This window comes from Micromys minutus, assembly GCF_963924665.1.
Source record: "Micromys minutus genome assembly, chromosome: 9".
NCBI lineage: Eukaryota > Metazoa > Chordata > Mammalia > Rodentia > Muridae > Micromys > Micromys minutus.
In genome coordinates, this window is record NC_137978.1 from 16,118,757 (window position 1) to 16,134,628 (window position 15,872).

The 15,872-nt window shown below is 43.1% G+C and overlaps 1 protein-coding gene across 1 annotated transcript; it reads left to right on the top strand.

Annotated features, from left to right (window-relative positions):
* Positions 1–9,724: 9,724 nt before the first annotated feature.
* Positions 9,725–13,384, top strand: LOC308423842 (cyclin-dependent kinase 4 inhibitor B; the record flags this gene model as incomplete). The annotated part of the gene is made up of 2 exons (XM_080920618.1): positions 9,725–9,856; positions 13,124–13,384. The coding sequence occupies 2 exons, from the start codon at positions 9,725–9,727 to the stop codon at positions 13,382–13,384; spliced, it is 393 nt and encodes a 130-aa protein (XP_080776744.1).
* Between the last annotated feature and the right edge of the window lie 2,488 nt (positions 13,385–15,872).

The following is a 15,872-nucleotide window of genomic DNA, read 5'->3' on the forward strand; positions in this document are numbered from 1 at the left end:
TTTAAAAGAATCTAACGATTTTTTTAAAGTAATAAAAAGAAAATAACATAAATGCTCTGAGAATTTGGCAAATGTGACAGCAATACACAATCACTTTATTAAATATAAATACACTGATTACTTATCAGTTGTGTTTCCTGATAGTTCTTTCAGAAGGCACTTGGCCATGTTTTGTTACTAGTAGAGCAACTCTAACTGCACTTGCTTGTTTAAAAACTGATTATTTGGGAGCTGGGGAAATGGAGCAGTTAATAGCATCAACTCTTCCGAAGGACCCAGGTTCAATTCCCAGCATCCACATGGCAGCACACATCTCTCTGTAACTCCAGTTGCAGAGGCTCTGACACCCTCAAACCAACATGCATGCAGGGAAAACACCAACGCACATACAAATAAAAGTAAATAAACCATTTAAAATTCTCTCTTAAAAAGTGACTATTTGATGAATTGCACAGATAACTCTCAAAAGAAGAGGTGCAAATATTCATAATCATTAAAGAAATTCGGTAAAGATGACACTGGTTCCTTCTGGCCCTAGCCAGAACAAGTATCATCAAAAAGCAAACAACAACACATGCTGGCAAACAGGAGAGGCAAAATGAATATTTTGTGCATTGTGGTGGGAAGGGAAATTAGCTCAGCCTCTGTTGAAAACAGTACAAAAGTTCCTCCAAAAATTCAAAATGAAGTTGTCCATATGGTCTTGCTATATACCATTCTTGAGTATGTACCCAAAGGAACCAAAGTCAGCTCACCATAACCCGTATGTACTGTAGACAAGCTTTGAGATTAGCTTACATGCTTGTCAATGAAAGAACAAATGATTATTTTCTTTGTTTGGCTTACAAAGAAACTGATTTACTGTGGCGTCTTTATCATATACTTGTTCTGACCCAGGAGCCCACTTCCCTTCAGCCCAGTTCATCCCCCATTTTTCTGTTACTTCACCAATGGTCTCCTGTTCTTCTGCAGATGCTGCAGATCATCATCCATTTCCATTTGCTATTCCCCATTAGCACAGCCTCAGGCCTCTTCCCCTGCCTCACAGTGCTCTTCCCACCTCATATCACACACACACACACACACACACACACACACACACACATAAACATACACACAGACACATACACACACACATACACACACAAACACATACACACACAAACACACACAGACACACACAGACACATGCACACACACAAACACACACGCATATACACACACATATTTATACACACATATACACACACACATACACACATACAAACACATACACATACACACACATACACACACACACAAACACACACACACATACACATTTAAACCCAGGCTGATTCCATATCATAGCTATTGTAAATCTTACTGCAAAGCACACACTGTAAGCATCTCTGTGATGAACCGACCCAGAATCCTTCAGAAATATACACAACAGTGGCACAGCTGGATCATAGAGTAGCCTTAATTTTCACTTTTCCCAAAGCCCCTGCCTGCTGGTTTCCACAGTGTCTGCACCAATTTACACTCCCACCAGCAGTGTAGGGTGAGGGTTTCAATTTCTCTACATCCTTATCATTTATGGTTTGTACTCTTGCTGAGAGCTGTTCTGACTGCGATGTGAGAGTTCCAAAGCAGTTCTGATATACACGTCCCAATACCCAGGCCTTAAAAACAGGCTAGAGAATGGTTCCTTTGACTGTAAATGCTCAGACATGATATGCAAACTAGGGGAGCTCTTGCTCCAAAGCTCCACTCCTTCCTCATTCCCCAGCAAGTCACTGACAGATGAAGGTAAATGCTGACCGTATGTGTCACCACTCCCACTGTGTGACCTCTCTACCAGCAACGTGCTTCACTCTGGTCCCAAACACTTGGTAAACCCTTGGACTGCAAAGTCACACCCCAGAAATAGACTGTACCTCCACTTTTCCTGTATGGATGTAGCTTTGACTGTTTGAGTGCACTACATTACAGAAATGACTAAGATGTTCTAATTCCCCTTCATGAAGAACTTTGAGTTTATGACTTAGCATCTAGAATTTCAAAGATTTAGGAGTAGAAGAGCCCCATATAGAAATTAATACTTTCTATACTCATATTATCCATATCCATTTCATAAAAATATATTATCATTTGAATTATGAATCACAATTTAAATTTGCACATTGTGATATTAATATCACAGTGTTCAAGCCTTGGTGATTACAAATACAAAGAGCCTAGTTAGAACAGCAAGCATGATAAAATGGAAATTTAAAAGCACTTGAAAACAGGCCACTGAAGGATTGTCTGACAGGTTATTGACCAAATTAGAAGGGCTATTTTTCATTGCTCTTTGTTTCCACACAACCCTAGAAGGTCACCTTCCGGATAGTTCAGGAAATAACTAGTGTGCACCTTGGTGGCATGTTCCACAGTGACTTCCACAAAGAGCGTCATGTTGGGTTGGGGAATCAGAGATCCAAGGGAGGTCATGCTATGGCCACCAGTGTTCTCCTACATTCTTTGAATCATCACAGCATTACAGAGAACCCAGACCTCTGATATTCAGACCAGTTCCTTTCTGATTAGATTCAAATCAAACAGTCCACTAAGAAGCTCACACAGGCTGGACAGTGGTAATGTATACCTTTAATGCTAGCACTCAGAGGCAGAGGCAGAGGCAGAAGGATCTCTGAGTTCAAGGCCAACCTGGTCTTCAGAGTGACGTCCTTCTTTCTCAGGGGAGATCATGAGAATATTATTCCCCCAACTACAGTCTACTCATGGTTTTGCTACTCTAATATGGAACATAATATGGTGGTTTTCTAATTCTAGGATTCACTCTATGCTAGGTCCAACATTCTACAAAGATTTCCCATCCCAGATTATTTCTCAAATTCAGTGTAATTTAAATATTTGTCATTTTTTAAGTTAAAATTGTCCCAAATTAAGCCAGTTGAAAAGCTCGTCACAATCAGAGACAGTTTCCTAAACATAAGTAACACATGTGTTGATTATGTTTGAAATAAGGTTTCGCTATGAAATCTAGGCTGACCTATAATTCACTGTGTAATGCAAGGTAGGCCTTTTTCTAAAGATGTATTTATTTCATTTATGTTGGTACATTGTCACTGTTTTCAGACACACCAGAAGAGGGCATCAGATCTCATTACAGATGGTTGTGAGTCACTATGTGGTTGCTGGGAATTGAACTCAGGACCTCTGGAAGAGCAGCCAGTGCTCTTAACCACTGAGTCATCTCTCCAGCCCACAAGGTAGGCTTTAAACCAAAGCAATCCTCCTGCCTTAGCCTTCTGAGTTCTCTGATTTCAAGTGTGAACTACTAGGGCTGCCTAATACTTCTTTGGCTGTTAATTTTCGAGTATTAATTTAAAAGCAGGAAGGCAAACGAGGATTCCCAAATTTGTTTTGTATGCCTTTGTTAACTCTTGATTTTAATTAGTCTGACACTTTCGCTTTAGCGTTGTCTAGATGGAAGACCACATCAAAGGTTCCGGGTGAGAGTGTTGGGGTTGAGGCCCTAAAGCTGCTGTCACAGACCGATACTGAGCCCTGGCTTACCAAGCTCTGCTCCAAGCTTTGGCTTCAGTTAAGCCGTGGTTTGTTACTGACATCTAGACTTCTCACTACCAAAGCCTGAGTATTCATCTAACTGAAAAACAACAAAACCGAAAGAATTTAATGACGGTTCATTCATGTCAGTACCAAGTTCTACTTGATGAAAGCTCCACAAATTACTAAGATAATGGTTTTATTATTTATTTGTGTAGTACAAATATTTTAATGATTTTATATGGATGTTCATTTGGATATATTGATATTCATTTCTTCCAAGCCAATCCTAACCTGTTTTATTGTTAAGTGTGGCACACAGGGTATTAACTAATATTTAACATTTTTACATGTTTAGGGAAGTGTGTGCCATGGCACATGTGTAGAGATGAAGGGACTGTTTGTAGGGGTTGGCTCTCTCTCTCCATCATGTGGATCTAGAAATCACACTCAGATTGTGCAGTTGGCTGGCAAACTCCCAGACCTACTGAGCCATCTCGCAGCCCAATCATCCTTCTTCTTCAAGTGTGACTTTACATTGCTGTGTTGTAATTCACTTTACAACAGAAATCACTGCCCAAGCTAGAGTACAAAAGGCGAGGAACCGTGCTGTTTGGTTTGGCTGGGGTTTTGTCATCTTCCGTCACTGATGTGCTTTAAAGACTTAGAGGAGTGCCTGGACCATCATGGGCACTTTATAAATTCTTGTTGGTGACCATTAGGTGACATAAACCAATGCAGACCTGTGCCCCAAAAGGCTCCACTGCAGCTGCTCATCTTACAGAATGAGCTTCCCTGCTAAGACATGATGTAACAAAATCAGGAAACAGTGTTGCATGTTTGAATACAATAAACCCTGTATGCCCAGCAAAGAGTTCTGCCTGATGCAGACTCTGTGTTGAGCTGGGCCGTGTAGAAGAAAAGGTCTAACCGCTAAGAGGGACACTGCAGGTCCCACATAGGTAGAGGTTTCCTAATTTTTGCTAAATAATTTCTTTGATTACATCTCTCACTACCAATACATTGCTTAAGCATGGTCTCTCACAAACAGACATGTTATGGGGCATTCTGAATATTGATTCAATGCATTTTTTTATTGCAGCAATCATTTTGAGACCACACCTGCCCAAAGGTCTATGCTATTAAACTGCTAACAACCCCCTGGATGTTCACGTAGATGATGAAATTATAATATAATCATCCTGAGCTAAGAAACAATTAAGTTTTGCATATAAAGACACAGACCAAGACATATAATGTCCAACCATGAAGCAAACATGCTCCACCAGCACTCTGCCTGTAGCTTTAAGTATTATTTCCTACTAAAAAGCCCCAGCACTCCTCAAATAAATTGTTCATAATACAACATGAAACGTACAAGATAACACTAGAACATATTATCATAACAAAACTCAAAAATTTTAAGCAAGACCACTGAGCCGTGCAAAAAGAATTTAGGAACCAACTTACAGAGGATACTGACCAAAAAGATAGGGCTTACAGACCAACCAGAATTCTACAAGTCTGAAGCATGCTGCTTAAATCTGTAACAACAATCTTTAAATCATTAATCATTTTTAGAATCTGCAAAAGATAACTCACCATCTTGAAAACTAACAAATGAATTTAAAAACACTTAGCGCTGTCTTGATCTTCTGTTATGAAGATTACCACGTGTCGAAGAAAAGCATGTCCCCTTTAGAGCTGGACCCCTGGAAAATGGAGAAGTCAAGTCAAGATGCCACTATCCCTCAACCCCCTAAAGATAAAACAGATCACCAGAGAAATCAGTCATGGTGATGTCTTAGGAGGTTGAGGCGGGGGCAGGGGGTGGAAACTTAAAGGACAGCCTGGGATTTACAGCAAGGCCAGACTGAGCACCTCTGTGAGACCCTATCTCAAAAGTCCTGGACAAGAAGAGGGGAGGGGAGAAGCAAAGAAGATCGTGACACAAAACGGGATGTAGAGTGAATTGAGGAATAAGAATTACCAACTAGGGGGCTGGAGAGATGGCTCAGGGGTTAAGAGCACTAACTGCTCTTCCAGAGGTCCTGAGTTCAGTTCCCAGCATCTGTAATGAGACCTGGTGCCCTCTTCTGGCCTGCAGATACATGCAGACAGAATGCTGTATATATAGTAAATAAATACATCGTTTTAAAAAAAAGAATTACCAACTGACAGAATACCAAAAAGTCAAGCCTGCTATAAAGGAGGTGGCTTGTATATAATTTGAAAATACCCCAGAAATGACTGTGTATTTCTTTCTCTCCTCACTTGGAAATACTGTACTATTACACACCAGCAGCAGGCACTGTTACATCACTACTCCTCGTAGCCACTTACCTACATCTAATCACACATTACGCGAATCCGGACCTAGTGTCAAGAACCAGCACATAAACATCTCCGAGTTCCTCACGATATTCAGTGTTAGAACTGGTTGTACTCACTACCTCCCCCTGATCCCAAAAGTTAAAGCCAGTTTATCGTTTGGTTTTTCTTTCTCCTCACTCAACGGGTCCTCTACTGGAACAAGATACAGCTAACACACTTCTGTTGAAACTGGGCTCCACCCTAATTCATCGCTCACTGTGTCTGGGTCACAGACATCAGGTTGTCCTTTATCCTGAAGCAGCCTGGGCTCCAGAGACAAACCAAATGCTTAAATACCTCACTCTGTTGTCGAAGACAAATGTATTATTATACCGGTATTACATATGAAATATCATCCTTCAAGTCTGTTAAGGGTGGCTATGGTGTGATCTACCTGGGGGGGGGGGAGAATGCAGGAATAACTGATTGCCATTTTATTGTGCCTTTCCTTTTGAGCCCGCCACAGACAGATGTTGCTACACACTACTTATTGTAGAGAGAGCAAGGCTCTGAAGCCACACAGCTAAGATCCCACCTCCAGTGACTAGAGAATATACAACTTTCTTATTTCTCTCATTGTTTTGTCTTATCTGTAGAGTTGTGATACCAGTGTGTGTTACATAGGACCTCTGTGGAGGTAGCATGTAATAGTACTTGGAAGGTAATTGGAACAGGAACTAAAATATTTGTTTGTTTGTTTTCCTTCTTTCAAATATATTGAATATCATTCTCTGTAGAGATAATATTACAAAATACAATAATATCTGGAAAACAAGTTGAGCAGGTTGGTTTTTGTGGGGAAAGTCCAATGAGTTTCTTTATGGGTGTTGCCTGTTTTGTTTGTGGTCTTTTCAAACAAGGCCTCACCCTGTAGTCCAGGCTGGCCTTGAACTTGCCACAATCTCCTGCACAGCTTCCTGGATGCTAGGATTACAGGTAATGGCAGGTGGGGAGGGGGCATTAAACCGCCAAGGTTGGTGTCCCTAGAATTGGTTGCTAAGGATAAGGACCACCCAGACCAGCAGGAAGGGCTGTCGCTGTCCTTGGTGCTGGTTTTTGCGATCCATCGCGGGCTTCCCAAGCCGCGCCCCTACCCCAGACGACCTGATGAGTACCTCCCATTTCTTCCTCCTGGCAAATTCTCAGTATTCTGCTCATTGGCTTTTCCCCTGTACCGCCGTGATTTGTTGTGTTTCCTTCAAGGGAAGACTATTCTTTTGCATTTTCTCATTATAAATGTATTTATCCCTAGAAACAAGAACTGTACAAAAGGTTGATTAGAAACTGGTGCAAAGTACCTTTTACTTTCAGAGTTTCGGAGAAGTCCAAAGCTCACTGTTGGGTTGCATGAAGCAGTGTGGTCGTGGTGAATATTTTAACGACTTCAGCACTTGCTGGAGATGCAGCCCCATGGCTGAACAATCACCTAATATCCACAAGGGCCTGGGTTCAGTCACCAGCACTGAAAAGAAAAAATAAAATAAAGCAAACTGATAAGTACCAAAAATACCGAATATATATATATATATATCTTTAAGTAAAAAATAGCATGCTGAAACCTACCACCATATTAAAAGTTAGGAGCTCATTCAGTGGGTAGAAGTGTTTGTTGCATAAATATGGGAATCTGAACTCAGACGACATAAAAAGATGGGCATTGTCCAAGACACAGTTGTAACCACGGTGCTGGGGGGAGGGCAGGGCAGAGATAGAATCGGAGGATCTTCTGAGCTTGCTGACCACCCATCTACCTCAAGGTTCAGAGAAAGACCCTGCCTCAGAGAAATAAGACAGAAAGTGTAGGATGTGGTACTCTGCACTGTCATCTAGACTCCACATCTGTGCACACATAATATGCTCATACACTGCACACACACACACATGCATGTGCACACACACACGCCCACACACATACACACACATGCATGCATGTGCACACACGCACATACACACGCACGAACACACACATGCATGCGCGCACATGTACACATAGCCTTCTGAGCTACATTTAACTATGAATTAAATTCCAGCAGTTCTACAGGTAAAAATATCCTAGCACCTAGTTGCTTCACTCCCATTAACACCCACCTGCTGGATTCGTTCCTCCACTAGCAAAACACCAACGTCACTCATTTCAGACTCTGATTTCAAACTACTCACCCTTCTTCCTCTGTCTCCCATTCTACCTGTGCACACTGGCGGCAGTGAATGACTGACTCCCAAGGGGGTGGGGGGATAAACAGTTTATAAACACGTCTCACTCAGGAGACACCTAGTCTGCTGCTGAAGACTAAGAGAGGGGTAGCCATCAGCAAAAGTTCTAAATGGTGAATCTGGCACAAGTGTACCAGAAGATGTGCTCTGAAGCCTTTGGTTTCTGTAAATGAAACACCTGGCTTCCTTTAAGACCTCCTTCAAAAGCACTCTGAACCTGTTTTACAAATAAGAGCTGCCCAGCTGTTCACTCACACAATCTCCCCAGAGTTGTTTGGCAACAAACACAGAACGCATGGCTCTCTTCCTACTTCACTGTAGCAACGGTTGTAACATTTAAAGATTTTTAAAGCAATGTGTTCACTCAGTCTCCCCTAGGAAGGTTAGGGAGAAATGCAGCCCTTGATCTTTACATCTTCAGAGGAGGGCTTAATGACAGGTTCACCCTGTTTAATGACAGGCCCAGCACCACACCCGAGTTTTATTGTTTCATTATTCCTGCATAAATGTTCTTTATTACACATGATAACTAAAAATCAAATACTTGCTGAGGTGGGTTTAAACCTGTAACCGGTCAAACTATGATATACGGTACACAGTGGAACTGAACCTTCAGAAAGAGGAGGTCTGGTTGTTACTTACTGATTGTCTTTGAACTTCTGGATTTCAGGGACCCTCCTGTCTCAGCCACCCAAGTAGGTAAGCATAGCACATGTCCAGAGATCCTAAGTTCTTATGATCTACTTTTGTGTGTGTAACACTATCTTTTTCTAAAACGTTATTATTATTATTAAACTTCAGAATTACAACCACAGCTCAAGAGTGAAAAAAAATTTTAAAGACAGGCAAAACATGAACCTTGGGATGTTTTTGGTTTTTGTTGTTGTGGTTGTTACTGTTGTTTTTCTGGCTGACTAAATAGGAAGACATTGTCAAGAGAAAACTGCTGCGTCTGATGCTAGTTGTGAAACTCGTTGCATTCAAATACTACCTAGAGATGAACTAGCCTTGCCTTTCATGACAGGTGTTGTCACTTCAGATGGCTTCAGAAAATGGAAAGTTTTCACCCTAAAGGCTTTCTTTCAGCTAGTCGATTGCAAAGAGCAATTGTCTCCAGAGCGAAACCTGCAGGCCTGAGCTAAATAAAGACCTCTGTTCCGCCTGCTGAGTGCAAAGGCACAACTTTTTCAAAAATAGCCAACCGGCCACAGTAAGTTCCAGACTAGGAAGCTTAAGGGTTCTGCGCAGGCGCCTAAGGCCTTCCGACTCTCGGATACCGCCCCCGCCCCGCCCATTTGCCTCATGACAGCTCCAAGTGTGGGCGGGGCTAGACGAGCAGGCGTGGTCTGAGGGGGCGGGGCCGGCGGCGGTGCAGAACACTGCGGCTCAGAGCCGGCGGGGTCCCCACCCGGCGCAAGTCGTCGGTGCCCGCGGTACGGTTCCCAGGCGCTAGCGCTCGAGCGTTCCCGGACGTTCACCGAAGCTGCTGGGTCCACAGAGAGGAGAAGCCGCTGCGAGACGAGGCTGTAGCAATCTCACGGCCGGCGGAGGACCATTTCTGCCACGGACCGGGGACAAGGGCATGTTGGGCGGCGGCAGTGACGCGGGCCTGGCCACCGCCGCGGCGCGGGGACAGGTGGAGACCGTGCGGCAGCTCCTGGAAGCCGGCGCAGATCCCAACGCCGTCAACCGCTTCGGGAGGCGCCCAATCCAGGTAGCGGGGTCCCCAAGCCTTGCCGGCAGAGGGCGCACGAGCGTGGTGCCCTCCGCGGCTGCGGCTCGTAACCGGGCACCTGGGCAGCCCGCTGGTGCTAGATGTGTGCGGGGGGCCCGACAGGAAGCAGGTTTTGCAAAAGCAAAAATCCTGAGAAACAAAAATCGATGGAAATACACTTCTGCACTTGATTTGCTTTTTCTTCGTTTTGGGATGCTGGGTCTGGAACTCAGCAGCCCCCCCCTCCCGACCCCCGACCCCCACTCCCCGTACATGCACTACCCGTGAGCAGAATCTTTGCAGTTGGTGGGAAAATACTAACATTTATTCTGCCATCTTACAGTCATAGAAAGAAGGCCGACACTCGGGAAGCAAAGTGGGAAAGGGAGGGTCAGAAGGAAAAGACAACACGATAAAGATGAGATTACCAGTTACAGGGCCTGGATTCAGGGAACTCCACAGAATTGTAGTGCGTGGGATGAGAGCCTGCACTGTGAACATGTGAAAACTGTATGAATCCTTTTAATTTTCTTTTTCCTTATAAACTTAATCGCATTCATAGGACTAAGGATTTCCCAAAGCCAACACTTTTAATTCCTTGTATCCGGGCAGGAACAGTGTGTTTTTTCACTGTTCACTGTTTAATGCAAACAGGCAAAGCATTCCCAACAGAACTAACTGTTGGGTCCTTTCCGACCGACCGACAATCTACTGTTGAGATACATTTTTTCAGTGTTTACTAACCCTGCTGTAGTTAGTACTGACTAGTTCTTGAAGATCTAACAGTGCTTTTGTGTTCTCCTGTTGATTAATATAGTTCTTTTTATTCACCTCACCGTCCCTCTCTGAACTATGAAAACCAGGGCTCTTGTTCATAGTACAGGTTTTTAGGAAAATAAGTACTATTCCTCTTAAGTTTTCACCAAAAAAAAAGAGGTGTTCAAGAAAAGAATATTTTAAAAGTAACACAAATAATTGTAAAATGAGTAAAAAAGACCTTATAAAAATGTTTATTTACGATTTTCTTTACTAAACACTTTTAAATCTTTTTGCAGCTGTAAAAATAGCCCTTACCTCGCTAAAAGAAAGGAAAGGATTGTTGTGTTTCTTGAAGAAAGGAATGTTTCTGATGTTAATGTAATAAAAAACTGACGTATGGCCACTGCCACTGTAAATTTTAAAGCACACAGGCCCACCAGAACCAGTGACTGTTTAGGACAGTTAGATACCAAAACCTATTATTCTACTGCTAACTTAAAATGCAGAAGCAAATGTTTGCCCAACATACAACATACACAAATGGCTGCAGTGGGGATACATCTTCAAAACACTGTTGTGGGTGTTTCTTAATGACACATCTTTGTGACTTTAAGTATTAGTCAAACTTTTTGTAAAGAAAAAAAATACCACTTAAAAAATTTTGTACAGTATAAATGAATGTTAATTTTATGTTACAGTGCACACTCGCTGTATATCACACTAGGTTAAATGTTGTAAGATGCTAAATAATTTTTCCATAATGTTATACAAGCTTGGGATGTGACAACGGTCCCCTGATCGCCTGTGCTCAAGTGACCAGAGTACAATTGGCATAAAAAGCAAAACCTTTTAAATAACTGCCTTGTTTGTTGTTTTCTCCTGTAAAGCATTGCTATAATAATAATAATAATAATTAATAATCGCCATTGTCTGGTGTTCTCGTTTGCTTTCTGTAGCTGTAAGAAACACTGTGACCAAAGGACTGTGGAGAGAAAGGGTTTGTTTGGCTTATATTTACTTTCCACAGTGCATTTCTGATTGAAGTCAAGGCTAGAAGCTCAGATCATGGAAGAACAATGATTATTAGCTTGCTCGAGGCTCAAATTGAGCCACCTTTCTTCCAGGACCACATGCCTGCCCAGCACATACCCAGAGTGGACTGGACCCTTCCTACTACCACCACATACACACACATTTGTCATTAACCAAGAAAATGTCCCACAGACTGGCCTAGAGACCAGTCTGGTGGAGGCTTTTCTCAGCTGAGGTTCGTCTTCCCAAAAGAGTGTGTCAAACTAACCAGCACATGTGGTTGTTAGACCTAGAGGGTTAGAGGAAAACAATATAAAGCTTTATATAGAATGACTTCTGGAGTCCTGCCAGGGTTGGCATAAACTTTGTGAGAATAACTGACCAATGTCTGACTTGACTAAAGACCCCCCCAAAAAAAGTAACCAAGATCCAGTGACTATAGCTCAGCAAACTAGGGTAAAACCAAATAGTACTGTTCAAAAAAAAGGGGGGGGTAGGAATAAAATGACTTCTACTGCTGTACTTGGGAGATGCCTGTCCTTGCTCAGTCAGAAAAGCTCGCTCCTACTGCAGATGTGAACAGATAACAGAAACCCACAGTCAGAGGATATGCAGCAAGTGAGACACCTTGAAACACTCAGGCTTAAGTGGGTGTCTCCATACCCCCTCCCCAACAGGACTAAGAGCACCCCCTAGAAGAGAAGGTAGAAATAGTGTAAGAGCCAGAGGGGATGGGGAACACCAATAAAAAGGGGTCCTCTAAATAATCAAAGCCCAGGGTCTGTGTGGTCCCCACTTTAATGTTTTTATGGGACTCCCCCGTGTGTGAAAGGGTGGGTCTTGTGCCTTCTCTGCCGCTCTTTCCCTCCTGTTTTGTTCAATTCCGACGTATTAGTCTTTGTTTATCTTAGACTTTATGCTGTGCTATCACTTAGAAGCCTGCTTGTTTTCTAACAAGAGACAGAATGGGAACCACTCCGATGAGGGGATGGGGAGGAGCTGGGAGAAGTTGAGGGAGGGGAAAAGTCCATTTTCTAGAAAAGGGTAGGGCTGGATGGCTCAGCGGTTAAGAGCACTGACTGCTCTTCCAGAGGTCCTGAGTTCAATTCCCTTCTTCTGGTATATCTGAAGACAGCTACCATGTACTCACATACGTGAAATAAATCCTTAATAAAAAAAAGAAAAGGGTAAAAGAAAATAAAGCTTTAAACAGTTCAAACTAAGCTAATAAACCACTTAACGAAATAAGTCTCTGTCGTCCAACGTTCCATATAAGAAATAAGCCGTTTCTCTGCCCTTTCTTAGTGCTTCACCTGTGGAGAATGAAACTTCGGAATCTACGTTGAGTTCAGCCTAGGCTATAATGGGCGGAGAGTGGATTGAGTAAGAAGCTTGCGAGCCTTCCGAGCCTTCCGCGGCTTTTACTAGAAACTTCAGTTCTATAACCTCTAAGCTCTTCTCTTCTTTCCCCCACAGGTCATGATGATGGGCAGCGCCCAGGTAGCAGAGCTGCTGCTGCTCCACGGAGCAGAGCCCAACTGCGCGGACCCTGCCACCCTCACCAGACCCGTGCACGACGCAGCTCGGGAGGGCTTCCTGGACACGCTGGTGCTGCTGCACAGGGCAGGGGCGCGGCTGGATGTGTGTGACGCCTGGGGCCGCCTGCCGGTAGACTTGGCTGAAGAGCAGGGCCACTGTGACATTGTGAGGTATCTGCAGGCTGCCACTGGAGATTGACTGCAGGTTTCCTCAGCCTCCTGCAAGAACTTTTTTTTTCTCCCCAGCCCCCGTCTAGGAAGATCGCAAGCAGGGTCAGCAGCGCACAACCTGCAGGCCTTCCAGAACTCAAACCCTACCCAGGAAGGCAAAGCCAATCAGAAGTAACTTTCTAAGTGTTTTCTGAAGCTGGATCGGGCCCTCGATCCTCACCTGATCCTCACCCTGAAGCCTTGGGATGAATCACCAAGGAGATTTAGAACTGTATGAAGTTCCTGGGGGCTCTCTACCTTTCAGGACGTGATGTAAAATAGCAGGGGAGATTCTTCACTCTCCACAAGAAGCTGCTGCTGCTGCTGCTGCTGCTGGAGAAAGCTTGACATTTGGGTGGGAGCAGTCAGTACCTTCCCCTATGAACTCAAAATGCAGATGATCCACAGGCTAGAGGGAAACACTGGAAAGAGGTACTGAAGTGGTTTTAGGCACTGTCCTATGTGGTGACTCACCTGCAAAATGGCATTTATAGAAACGGAGGTGTCACCCCCACCGCCACAAGGAAAGTAGTGAAATTGAAGACAACAGATCTCTGCTGAACTGTGACCCACAGTTGCCTTGAGGTCTGGGTCCCGACAGAATGTACATGTACACTGCCCAATGGTGAACTGTAGTGTGTAACAGTTTGCTCTATGCAAACTAGTTTAATAACCCTTTAGAAATGTCCTACATTTGAGTTGCTCTTTAGTAACAGTGTATTTAATGAGGAAATCTTTTAACAGTTTAATGTCTGCTCCCCAGCAGAAGTGAGACTGAAGTGCAACTTGTTTTGGTTGGTTGGTTGGTTGGTTTTTTCCTCCTCCTTTCCTTCCTTTTCAGGGCAGTGCTTTCCTCTGTACCTAAAGCTGACCTCAAGTCAGGCTACCCCTGCCTGAGTCTCCCAAGTGCTGGGCTTACAGCCTGCACCCCTTCTGAAATACAGCTTCTCATAAAACTACAACACTCCTACACGGCACTTTTATCTTTAAGCTATTTCTCTGTTCCCTGTTCCTGGATAGTCTCTCGGGGAGGTATTCTAGGTGCCCTGCTGGAGGACAGTGTGCTATCTAGTCAGTTACCTTGAGCTGCCTCTTAAAGGTTACTAAAAAGGAGACCGAATATGAACTTACTGAAATCAAACAATGACTCATGGGCTGTACTGACATCTTCTGGATGCACTCTGGGGGTTTCGGTGTGGCTTGGTTCCTTTTGCATTGAGATAGTTGATATGTCATTGTTTTAACAAAGAATAAGCAGAATAGGTAGACGTCAGGATGTGGAAATGTGGGCACTAAAGTGTGTTTCCAGGCTGGAGAGATGGCTCAATTCAGTTCCAGAACTCACGACACCTATAACCCCAGTTTCAAGAAGGATCAAAACCTTTGCCTCTACAGAAACCTACATTCTTGATTCTTGTGCATACACACCCCAACAGAAACACACACACATACACACAAACACACAGAGAGACACACTCACAGACAATTTTAAAAGAACCTGGGGCCTGGAGAGATGTCCATGGATAAAAACCTTTGCTGTTCTTCCAAGTTTAGTTCCCAGCAATCAGAACAGGTCCAGGGTATGAATACTTTAAAAGTTCATGTATTTTCTTCATGCATTTACCACTAACTCCAAAATGTTAAACGATTCAAAAATGTTCACTGCTTGTTCTTTGTAATAAATCCAGATAATTATTTCAATTGTTTATTTTTAAAATCTGCTTTCTTATAGTAAAACGTAAGACTGATACTTTGTTTCCAGGTGTCAAGTATATTCATCTACAATATAGAAGAGGAACTAGAAAAGCAGCTTGACAGTAGAAAGAGGTGCCTCTGAACTAAATACACAAAACTTCCCTATTGATTCTTTATTTTTCAAATTAATATGTTACTGAAAGATGAGCTGAGAAACAGTTCATATCTTTGGGGAAGGACAGCACATTTATTCATACGGTTCACATCTACACTAGACACACTTTAAAACACATTTGTTCCTTTAACACTTAAACCTTCCTTTGTGTACAAAAGTCAGTCTGGCCCCCAAATGTGGGTCTTTTAAAGTTTACAAATGCTGGAACATCTTTAGCTTGTGGAACAGCACACTGGCAAGTCTAATATCCAGGGCCACACTTAGAGTTTTACCGAGTTTTGTAGCCCTGCCCATTGTGCAGCATCTGAAATGTAGTTGGCCCAATGCTTATGAAGATAATTGTAAATTATTATCCAAGGGGAGGGAGCAAACCTCATGATTGCAAATAACAATGCCTATTTATAGAAAATCAAGTTTAAAGGGATAAGAAGGTTCTACCTGTGTGTGGAAGATAGTCTACCTTTCCCCTTACTGTGTGAACTACATGTGAATAGGCATGGTCATGCCACATTCATAGCATGTGCACCTTCGGAGTATAAAATGTCAGGATTCCTGAGCACGGTGAAGAACAGCTGAATCAAGCTAGTTAGCACATTCGTCACCTCAT